The 12,158-nt window shown below is 41.9% G+C and overlaps 1 protein-coding gene across 1 annotated transcript in view; it reads right to left on the bottom strand.

Annotated features, from left to right (window-relative positions):
* Positions 1 to 5,911: 5,911 nt before the first annotated feature.
* The window catches only part of NDUFA6 (NADH:ubiquinone oxidoreductase subunit A6), a 147,574-nt gene continuing 141,327 nt past the window's right edge, over positions 5,912 to 12,158 (bottom strand). The window contains exon 3 of the mRNA XM_073644070.1: positions 5,912 to 6,142. Coding sequence (XP_073500171.1) covers positions 6,011 to 6,142 — 132 coding nt within the window. The 3' untranslated portion in view covers positions 5,912 to 6,010. The remainder of the gene's footprint in view (positions 6,143 to 12,158) is intronic.

Below are 12,158 nucleotides of genomic sequence, written 5' to 3'. Positions count from 1 at the left end.
GTGCTGTTTGATGACATGGTGTGTACCACACTCAACATGGACCAGAGTAAGCAAAGGAAAGAGTCGTCTCAGGAGATTAGAAAGAAAATTATAGACAAGAATGTTAAAGGTAAAGTTTATAAGACCATCTGCAATGAGCTTGATGTTCCTGTGACTACAGTTGCACATATTATTGAGAAATTTAAGATCCATGGGACTGTAGCCAACCTCCCTGGACGTGGCTGAGGAGGAAAATTGATGACAAATCAAAGAGATGGATAATACGAATGGTAACAAAGCGCCCAGGATAACTTCTAAAGAGATTAAAGGTAAACTTCAAGCTCAAGAAACATCAGTGTCGGATCGCACCATCCGTTGTTGTTTGATCCAAAGTGGACTTCATGGGAGACTACCAAGAAGAACACCATTGTTGAAAAAAAATCATAAAAAAGCCAGACTGGAATTTGCCAAACTACATGTTGACAAGCCACAAAGCTTCTGGGAGAATGTCAGATGAGACAATAATGGAGGTTTTTGGCAAGGCACATCAGCTCTATGCTAACAGATGGAAAAATGAAGCATTTCAAGAAAAGAACACTGTCCCTACTGTGAAACATGGAGGAGGCTGTTATGTTCTGGGGCTGTTTTGTGCATCTGGCACATGGTGTCTTGAAGCTGTACAGGGTACAATGAAATCTCAAGACTATCAAGGGATTCTAGAGAGACATGTGCTGCCCAGTGTCAGAAAGCTTGGTCTCAGACGCAGGTCATGGGTCTTGCAACAGGATAATGACCCAAAACACACAGCTAAAAACACCCAAGAATGGCTAAGAGGAAAATATTGGACTATTCTGAAGTGGCCTTCTATGAGCCCTGACTTAAATCCTATTAAGCATCTTTGGAAAGAGCTGAAACATGCCGTCTGGAAAAGGCGACCTTCAAACACAAGACAACTGTAGCAGTTTGCTCATGAGGAGTGGGCCAAAATACCTGTCGAGAGGTTCAGAAGTCTTATTGACAGTTACAGGAATCATTTGATTGCAGTGATTGCCTCAAAAGGTAGTTCGATAAAATTTTAAGCTAAGAGTACCATCATTTCTGTCCAGGCCTATTTCATGAGTTTAAATTTTTTTTAAATTCTATGGAAGCAGGGTTGAAAAGCAATGTCTGACTTTCATTTATTCATTTTCATAGATTTTTATTTTATTATTACTTTTGTCAGATTCAAGTTATTTCTGTGACCATTGTGGGTTTTTCTTTCATTAAACAAGGGGTACCAACAATTTTGACCACGTGTATAGATATATGGATAGATAATAGATAGAAAAATAGATCGATAGATAAATATATGGATAGATAGATAATAGATATATTGATAGATAATAGATAAATAGATACATGGATAGATAAATACACTGCTCAAAAAAATAAAGGGAACACTTAAACAACACAATGTAACTCCAAGTCAATAACACTTCTGTGAAATCTATCTGTCCAGTTATGAAGGAACACTGATTCTGAATCAATTTCTCCTGCTGTTGTGCAAATGGAACAGACACATGGTAGAAATGACAGGCAATTAGCAAGATACCCCCTATAAAGGAGTGGTTCTGCAGGTGGTGACTACAGACCATTTCTCTGTTCTCATCCTTTTTGGCTGTTGTTTTGGTCACTTTTTCATTTTGCCGTTGCTCTCACCCCTAGAGGTACAGTAGCATGAGGTGGTGTCTACAGTACAACCCACAGAAGTTGCTCAGGTAGTGCAGTTCATCCAGGATGGCACATCGGTGCGAGCTGTGGCAAGAAGGGTAGCTGTGTCTGTCAGCACAGTGTCCAGAGCATGGAGCAGATACCAGTAGATGTGGAGGGAGCCATAGGAGGGCAACAACCCAGCAGCAAGACCGTTACCTCCTCCTTTGTGCAAGGAGGAACAGGAGGAGCCTGGCAAAATGACCTCCAGCGGGCCACAAATGTGCATGTGTCTACACAAACGGTTAGAAACCGACTCCATGAGGGTGGTATGAGGGCCTGACGTCCACAGATGTGGGCTGTGCCCACAGCTCAACACCGTGCAGGACACTTGGCATTTTCCACAGAACACCAGGATTGGCAAAGTCACCACTGGCGCCCTGTGCTTTTCACAGATGAAAGCAGGTTCACACTGAGCACGTGATAGATGTGACAGAGTCTGGAGATGCTGTGGAGAGCAATCTGCTGCCTGCAACATCCTTCAGCATGAACGGTTTGGCAGTGGGTCAGTAATGGTGTGGGGTGGCATTTTTTTGGAGGGCCGCACAGCCCTCCATGTACTCGCCAGAGGTAGCCTGACTGCCATTAGGTACCGAGATGAGATTCTCAGACCCCTTGTGAGACCATATGCTGGTGCAGTTGGCCCTGGGTTCCTCCTAATGCAGGACAATGCCAGACCTCATGTGGCTGGAGTGTCAGCAGTTCCTGCAAGATGAAGGCATTGAAGCTATGGACTGGCCCGCCCATTCCCCAGACCCGAATCCGATTGAGCACATCTAGGACATCATGTCTCGCTCCAACACGTTGCACCACAGACTGTCCAGGAGTTGGCGGATGCTTTAGTCCAGGTCTGGGAGGAGATCCCACAGGAGACCATCCGCAACCTCATCAGGAGCAGGCCCAGGCATTGTAGGGAGGTCATACAGGCACGTGGAGGCCACACACAATACTGAGCCTCATTTGACTTGTTTTAAGGACATTACATCAAAGTTGGATCAGCCTGTAGTGTGTTTTTCCACTTTAATTTTGGGAGTGACTCCAAATCCAGGCCTCTATTGGTTTATAAATTTGATTTCCATTGATGATTTTGCGTGATTTTGTTGTTAGCACATTCAACTTTGTACAGAACAAAGTATTCAATGAAAATATTTCATTCATTCAGATCTAGGATGTGTTATTTGAGTGTTCCCTTTATTTTTTTGAGCAGTGTAGTTACCTACAGGCCAGGTATTTAAAACTGTGGTTTCTCCATCACACGGATTACATATAACTTCGCTCCAAATTCAGCTATTTGTAGTGAGCGTGGAAGATATTGTCCTCCATTTAAAATGGGCAAGGCGCGTGGCAAGGGACGGGGAACTGGACATGATGGTGATGGTGCATGCAGAGACCGTGGGCAAGCTGAAATTGTGCCACAAGAAACACCCACATCTTCTTGCCCGACCTTCCTGTCCCAATTCCTAGGGGACCACAGCACACCACTATTGAACCCAGAGCAGTGTCAAAAGGTTGTTGGTTGGATAGCGGATAATGTTTCCAGTCACTTACACAGCGCCCAGCCTCATCTCATACCAACGTTGATTGGGTGACAATGAGGAAGAGGAGGAGGAAGAACAGGAGCTAGTTTCATGCGCTTCAGACAGTACTAACTGCATAGCTGTCATACAGTCTGTTCAGCGTGGATGGCCAGAGGAAAGAGAGGAGGAGGAGGAGAGCATGGTCAGTTATCCTCTTGGTGAGGACACGGAAGTCTTGCCTGTTAGCAGTCTGGCAAGCATGGCTGAGTTTATGTTACGCTGCCTTTCCCATGACCCTCGCGTTCTCAAAATTTTGGGTGACAGTCATTATTGGTTGGTGACACTTCTAGACCCACGCTACAAAGAGAACTTTATATCTCTTATTCCTGAGGCGGACAGGTCTACAAAAATGGGGATGTACCAGAAGGCCCTTGTTGCGGAACTATTAAAAAAATTCCCATCTGAAAACACTGGCGGCAAAGGTCACAGTTTGTTGGACAACCAAGGAGTACAGGCAAGAGAGACACAACTTCAATCCAGCAGAGGCAGGGGAACACTGTCAAAGTTCTGGGAGGCGCGGCGCTGAGGCGCGGGGTACTCTCACAAGGAGTGCAAAGTTTGGGAAGATGCTGAGGGAGTACCTTGCCGACCGTACCAACGTCCTCCGTGATTCCTCTGTGCCTTATAATTATTGGGCATCCAAGCTGGATACGTGGAATGAACTAGCTCTCTATGCTTTGGAGGTCCTGGCCTGCCCTGCCGCCAGTGTTTTATCAGAGCGGGTTTTTAGTGTATCTGATGGAATTATAACTGATAAGCGCATCTGCTTGTCAACTGAAAATGCTGACAGACTGACTCTTATAAAAATGAACAAGGGCTGGACTGGCCCAGGCTTCTCAACACCAACGAATGATAGCAGCATAACAAACTCAAATCCAGTGTCTTTTTTTGGGAGGTGTATTCCCATGCACCTCCTCACACCCACACATGGGTATACGCTTCCTGATTTGGGCTATTTGCTCTTGTCCTCTTCCTTCTCCTCATCCTCCACCACCATGTCACCAGAGTGACCGTGGTCCGTGATGCAACACCCGCATATTTTTTTTTATGATGCCCGTAAAAAAAATTTTTTATACAGTATGTTCATGTATACCCCCCAGGGGTAAATGTTTGGCAGACCATACACTTAGTGCATGGGCATTCCAAGTATAAGAGGCCTGCTTCTTTCTAATGGGAACATTTTTTTATGAGTTCAACTCATTGGCAAGCGTGGGAAAATACTCACTGCGCATGCGCGGACATCATTTGCCAGCAATACACCGAGTTAAAGAATTGTCGGTAAATGAACAGAGCGGTCACATTTTACTGTGTAGCAGCTCTGTTCATGGGATCGTCGTGGGGCCCTCGCTATTTGGACTGCGTCGGAAAGGTAAGGATTAGGTTGATTTATTATTTTACTTTTATTACAGGTGACCATGGACTTCAGGGATTAGGTGTAAGGTGAGTATATGGGGTTTTATTTATTTTTTTGCAGGGGCGGCGAACATCGGGGACAAGGTGTAGGTGAGTATAATGTTTTATTTTTATTTTAATATTTTTTCATTAATTAAAAAAAAAAAAATTAACTTTCAGCAGAGCACAGGCGCTAGCGAACGGGAGACTACTGCTCCCATCCAGTGGTGCCTACCCTTGCAGTTTTCCATGGCAGGAGGCGCCGGCTGATGGTGGTGGTACCATCAGCTAGCGCCTATGACCCGCAGTAACCTTTTTACCGTGGGTCACTGTCATAGTTGTGGCACCATGCTGACACCTGTCAGCATGATGCCACAGCGCTCTGACCGCGGTAATGCTATTACCACTGATCAGAGCCTGTGATTCCTGCGCTGTCATGCAAGTGTGGCAGCGTGGCAAACACCCGAACAGTAACACGGACTTCTAGAGGCAGTCAGTGTTCGGGGTCCGTGACCGAACAGTAGGTGTTCGGTACTTTACTGTTCGGGTTTGCCCATCACTAGTCATGACAACTTGACTTCAGTTTGTTAATTATCACCAGAGCAGAGGAGGAGAGATAGCCCTGGAGGAGGGTGGAGTAAAAGCTCTATTATTTTAACCAAGTGTTGGCTAAATACATATACAGACATGAATTGCACAAAATGAAGAAAAGGGAGCTACAAAAGAGCTCACGTACTTAGAAGAAGGCCCATTTTCAAAGAATAATTTCAGGAAGGGTGAATACTAGTTAATTAAAGCCCAAACATTGTACTATGGGTGACTGATTTGCCCATGGAAGTTTTTAATCTTTTTTTTACCTGCCACTATTTTATCATGTAATAGTGTGGCAATGAGTTCCATCTTCGATTAAAGGGATTAGGTGCTTTATTCAGTAGTATATCAAAGAATATTGGATCTTCTAATCTTTTAGGTGGATTGCAAAAACCTGATTTGATCATACAGTTTTACATATTTTGTCGGTCAACATTCTGCAAGTCAAGATAGCAGAATGCACCAAAGCATTAATCTGGTAATCGAAGAACGCAGTGGGACAACCAAATTTAAACATTCATTTTAGGCAACTGTATTAAGTGGACAGTGTGAAATAAAATACTAATATTTAAAATAAGGGTGCATTAACTTTTGGGTTTTCTTTACACACACACACACATATATAAGTAACATATACTCATTTTATTGTTTTTTTTTTAATCTTCAATTTTATATTTAATATACAGTCTTGTAGAAGTAACATTAAACAATTGTGATAACACTCAATGTTCCTGGCCAGCATAGAAGTTAGAAAGAAAATCAGCAGGCAAAACACTCTTTGTCTCATGAAAATATCGCATAATGTGTGTCCTTTGCTTCCAAACCTTTATGGTTTCTTCTAGATCCATCTTCCCCTAAGGAAAAATCACAACATAAAGCAAAAGATTAAGACATTAATTTTATATAAAAAATATCAGCTCTCATCCGTAAATATTAATGAAAAATAACAAAAGCATAATAAATAATTTCTTTCTTATAATTAGAGATTAGTGGATCGATCCAGAGGATCGACTTCAGAGTAGAATTTAATTAAATTTGCTGGTTACCGAGAGCTGGAACACTTTACAATTAGATTTGTGGAATTTGGAAAATTTTAAAAAAATGGCAGGTGCCATTTCACACACTGCTGAAGCATCAAAGAGGGGTCTAATGTTTTGATCAGCTAAGCTGGCTTCCATAAAATGCACTGTAGATATATCACATGGTCTAGCACAGCCAATCAGGGGGACTATCAGACATGGTCTAAAAGACTAGGCAGGTAATCCAGTGACTATTTTAAGATACTATGAGGTCATTAGAGCTCAGCAATCAGGACAAGAAAACAAACCCTAAAATATTTGCCAAATGCTCTAGTTAGGAATATGTAAAACAATTGCAACACGAGGAGAGTACTAGTGTACGAAACAGAGCTTCAATCAATAAGGAAAAATGATAGGGCATTTGGAGTGGTGTCAGTGTAATTGTTTTTGAAATGGTCCATTTGTTCTGCTGTATTTGGAATCAAATTACACACATCCTTCCCAGATCCTCACATTAGTATAACACCTGTGAATGCAAAATTATTTCGTTCAAATTCTCTCTCTTGCCTTATAGCCATTACACCTGCTGTTCCGTTTCGTCACAAATTGAGTTTTTAGGGCAAATTCACCAACCCTTGCAAATTTTAATTTGAAAGGATCCGCTCATTTCCACTCATAATGTAACTCTTTAGCTAGGGTAGATTAAAATATATTTTTGGGAAAGACAAACATTTATAAAAAATTCTATTGGACCTGCCATCGCTTAAAAATTGCCATTACCATACCCTTTACATTTTCCACCATTAGCTTGAATAGTCAAGTACTTTGGAGAGGAACAGGAACAACTGACAGAATCAAAAGGCTGTACAATATTCTTCTTGATTAGATATCAATGCTCCACAAAATAATAAATCCCAATCTATGTTAAAGCAAAATTTAACAGCTGATGTATTGATCAATGAAAAAAAATGCACAAGGGTTTAGTCCGATCCCTTCATTTGCTTGGCTGCAGAGTGTATCTACGAGAAGTTTAATGAATCCTTGATAATCAATCTAGATTATATTTAAAAAAAAGCTCTGTGTATGGACCGCAATATGTACAGAATGTCCTCAAGTCACCTGATCTAAGCTCAGCCTCAGACATATGAGGATGTTAAGTTGAAGTCAGGTAACCCTTGGTTAGTCCATACTCTTCCAGTCTGTCTGTATCTCTGTTGCAACCTGCTGATGAGACTGACACTCTAAGCTTAGTGGCCACTTCTGTCTGTGAACCTCTTGCTTGAAGCCTGGCAATGGCAAGGGACTGTTGTTAGGTGTCGTCTTGGTCTCATGATGTCAAAATGTGAAAAGAATAATGAGGAGGACTGTTAAAATACCAATTCTAATTGAACCCCGATATTTATTGGCCGATTCATGGATCAAACACGTGTTGTCAATTTTGCCATTAAGCTACTTGTTAGAGAAAATCAAGTTGTCCAAAAGTACAGAAACATTGAACAGTTGGACAATTCAAAAGTTAAGAGATGCCACATTAAGTTGACTTGAAAAGGTTAGTGCATTTTAGATTAATTTTGAAGTATTGCTCTGAAGCCAAATATTCCTAACTTTTTGTGAGTAGTGTATGTGTGATGTCACTTCTCCCCTTCTTGGCATTTGCAAAAGATGAGAATGAAGTTTGGTATCTCAGTGCAGTGATATTCTGTTGGTGGCTGCAAAGTGATACTGAGATGTGGATAATGTCACCAAGAATGGTTGGCAGCTCTGGATTCTGTTAGTTGGTGCTGCTTGTCGTATTACGTGCTGGACTTGGATATGCAGACTGTACCTTGAGCTTGGATTAAATACAGGGACCAACGGAGTGTATCACACAGGAGGAGATTAAATACGCACTAACTGTGTTTAGATATGCAGAGGGTATCACGAGCTGAGATTAGATACGTGCAGAGTGGATCATTCACCAAGATTGGACACGCGGAGCAGATCACGCGCTGGGATAGGGCACGCGGAACAGATCACACGCTGAGACTGGATGCGCAGGGTCCATCATGCACTGGGATTGGATGAGCGGAGCCAACAAATGCTCAGATTGGATGCGCCGTGCATCACGTACTAGGATTAGATGAATCGTGTATCACGAACTGGGATTGGATACATAGACCATTACATTCGGAGATTAGATGTGCAGAGTGTATCAAGAGCTGAGATTAGATACACGGGAGTGTATGTTGTGCTTTGATTGAAAATGCAGACTGCATCAAACGCTGGGATAATCATACGCTGGAATTAGAAAGGGGAAAGGATTTCAAATGCGGCAAATAGCGAAAAAAGCACAATTCTGATTTTTTTTTAATTTACCATATTCACTATACGGTAAAACTGACCTGGAAATATGATTCTCCAGGTGAGTCTGATTACGCAGATGCCAAACAGTTTTTTTGTCATTTTTTGTAAAACAAAAAAATGTTGCCATTTTCTGAGACCTGTTACGTTTTCAACTTTTGTTAGATAATGCTGTGTGAAAGCTTATTTTTTTGCATCCTGACCTGACACTTTTACTGCTACCATTGTGAAGTAAATACAATGTTTTAATTGCCTTTTACTACAGTGTTTCGACAGCTGAAAAACAGTAGCTCTGGAGTTTCCATTTATTTCTTCTAAGGCTAAATGCCTACGATCAGGAAGAGCAGAGTTTTGGACACAGTGCATTTCCACAGCGTTCTATGTTACAAGCGCAATACTTACCGTGCTTCTATTTAACGCTACGTAAACTCAGTCGCGGTGCGGGTTTACCAGCCGCAGCATGTTAATTTCTGTAGCGGAGACGCTAGTCTCCGCTGCGGATTTTGCCCAATTGAATGCCATTACCTGCAGTGGGCCAGCATGTACTGACAAACAATTGTGGCAGTTAAAAAGCAGCGTTTCCTTACTGTGGGGACGTAGCCTTGCACAGTTAACGATTGGGTTAATGCATTTTGTATTTTCATAAATTGGACTTTTACGAAAGCAGCAATACCAAATGAGTATTTTATTTTTTTTATTTTTAATGGAGATGACTCATATTTTTAAACACATTTTATTTCACTTTCTATTGTATCTGTTAGTTCCCTTAACAGACTTGAATTTGCGATCATCCAATCACTTATGGTGTGAGCAAAATCCACTCTTCTATGCCTGTTGAAATCCAAATAATTTACTGGGGAACACCATTTTCGCTGAGTTAGATCTGAAATTTGCTTTTGACTAAAGTTTAGGCTATGTGTGCACATTTAGTATTGCTTTCAGAAATTTCTGCATTTCCGAATCTGTTGACAGCAAAAACGCTAGGGAAAATCCACCAGTTTTTGACCTGCGTTTTTTTGCAGTGCATTCATTGGATGCAGAATGCAGAATGCAGGCCAGAACGCACAAATAATTGAGATGCTGTGAATTTAAATGGACAGCAAATGGACGGAAAAACACTGATCATGTGCACAACACTTCAGGATTATCACCGGCTTTGTTGGCATAAGGATTCCCTAGTGTTTTTGGGCCATTTCTGGGCAGAAAATAACTGAAATTATGCATCAAGAATGCACCGTGTGCATACAAGACTTATAGTTTCTCAATCCAAAAGTGACTGTCACGGTACTGTTGCAGGATAATCAGGGGCTATGGGTTCCTTTCCTATCCCTGCTCCCCAGATTACTTCTGATGGTAAAGATGCCGAGGGCCACGTGCCTTGCTGTGCTCCTATACCAACCTTTATCTTTGCCCTCCCCCACCCAGGGAAGTGCGGAGTAGAAGTATATAAGAATACACTAACCGGACAAACAAGGAAAGACAGATCAGTTTAAATGAAAATAACAAACATACAAAAATGCACTCACAAACAAAAAAGTGGAAAACCGGGGAGTTAAGGAAGGAGACACCAAATAAGAGAGGGCGAGGACATGCACACAGACAAACATCAAGCAACAGTCTTCCGAACAACTCTCCTAAAGCCACCTCCAACTCCAGAACCAGGCAGTATGACCTAATTCCTGATTGCCAAAGGTGAAAATATATAGCAGAGGGGAGTGCCGAACACAGAACAGCAGAGACCATCAAAGCAAGAAAGCTCCAGGAGTTCTCAACTGAGCAGATAAACCCTTTTACTGCTAGCAGAAACCTGCACTGTTTAATATGATGGTGAAGTGCTTCTAATCGGTGCAGGAGTACGTGAAATCAGACACCACGGTCCCTCTCTGTCGCGGTAAACCTGTGACAGTGACCTCAGTTTTTCTCTATCACAATAACTTTTTAAGCTATAGGATACACTCCCTTTGTCTCCAAAACTATATAAAATGTAAATACAATAGCTTGCGAAAGTATTCACCCCCTTGGCATTTTTTGTTTTGCTACCTCACAACGAACCTGGAAGTTCACTGTGTTTTTGAGGGATTGCAATAGTTCATGTAAAGTTCATGTAAAGAACATGTCTACAACTGTGAACATTTTTCTTTTTATTGTGAATCAAACAAATAGGGCAAAATACCAACTTCCATGTGCATAACTATCGACAGTCAGTACTTTGTAGAGACTCATTTTTGCGGCAATCACAGCTGAAAGTCACATTTGATAAGTCTCTGAGATGTCCACATCTTGAAACTGGCGTTTTTGCCCATTCCTCAAGGCAAAAACACTAGAGCTCCTTTGAGTTAAATGGTTCCCTCTGGTGAACAGTAATCTTCAAGTCTGACCACAGATTTTCAGGCTTGAGGATCGTGTTACGATACTGGTGTAGTACTGCTGGAAACCAGTGGCCGAAGGAGCCCAAGCAGGAATAGCAAGCGGTAGTAAAAGTTCTTGGAGATAACAAGGAGTTTGTAGGAAACAATCCGTAGGTGAATAGAAAATGGGTAAGGAATGTACAAGAGCTGGAGACTGAAACTAGGCAAACGGCTAGACACAATACTCAAGCAATGAGTGAGATCCATGTGGCTTTAAGTAGGCCCAAACAGGAAACAAGATGGATTCCATAGATTCAAAATCTGCCATCTTGGAAAAGGGCAATTGTAAAACACAACAGCAGCTTGCAGTGGCAAGGAGTGAAAGTGCAGCACAATTATTAAAGTGAACAATAGCGGCCACTAGTGGTCAAACTGTAGAAAGCAACAGAATTCCTGACATCTTGTTGGAAGGTGAACCACCGTCCCAGTCTCAAATCACTGAAACAGGTTTTGCTCAAGAATATCCCTGAATTTTGCATCATCCATCTTCCTTTGACTCAGACCATTTTCCCTGTGCCTGCTGCCGAAAAACATTCCCACAGCATGATGAGGCCACCAAAATGTTTCAGTCTGGGGATGGAATTTTGGAATGAGGAGTTGTGTTGGTTTGGCGCCAGACATAGTGTTGTGCTTGAAAAAACTGGCTTCCAGGAAAAAATTTCCCCCAAGAGGGAGAGTGATGGGGTGCTATGCCAGATGACCTGGCCTCCACAGTCACCAGACCTGAACCATATCGATATGGTTTGGGGTGAGCTGGACCGCAGAGTGAAGGCAAAAGGGCCAACAAGTGCTAAGCATTTCTGGGAACTCCTTCAAGATTGTTGGAAGACCATTTCCGGTGACTACCTCTTGACGCTCATCAAGAGAATGCTAGAGAGTGTGCAAAGCAGTCATCAAAGCAAAAGGTGGCTACTTTGAAGAACCTAGAATATAAGACATATTTTCAGTTGTTTCACACTTTTTTGTTAAGTATATAATTCCACATGTGTTAATTCATAGTTTTGATGCCTTCAGTGTGAATGTACAATTTTCAGTCATGAAAATACAGAAAAATCTTTAAATGAGGTGTGTCCAAACTTTTGGTTTGTACTGTATATATTATA

Source organism: Phyllobates terribilis, unplaced genomic scaffold (assembly GCF_046119375.1).
Source record: "Phyllobates terribilis strain yellow unplaced genomic scaffold, ASM4611937v1 Scaffold_8__6_contigs__length_399053987, whole genome shotgun sequence".
Classification (NCBI taxonomy): Eukaryota; Metazoa; Chordata; class Amphibia; order Anura; family Dendrobatidae; genus Phyllobates; species Phyllobates terribilis.
Note: the sequence above shows the minus strand (reverse complement) of the source record. Positions and strands in the feature narration are given on the sequence as shown.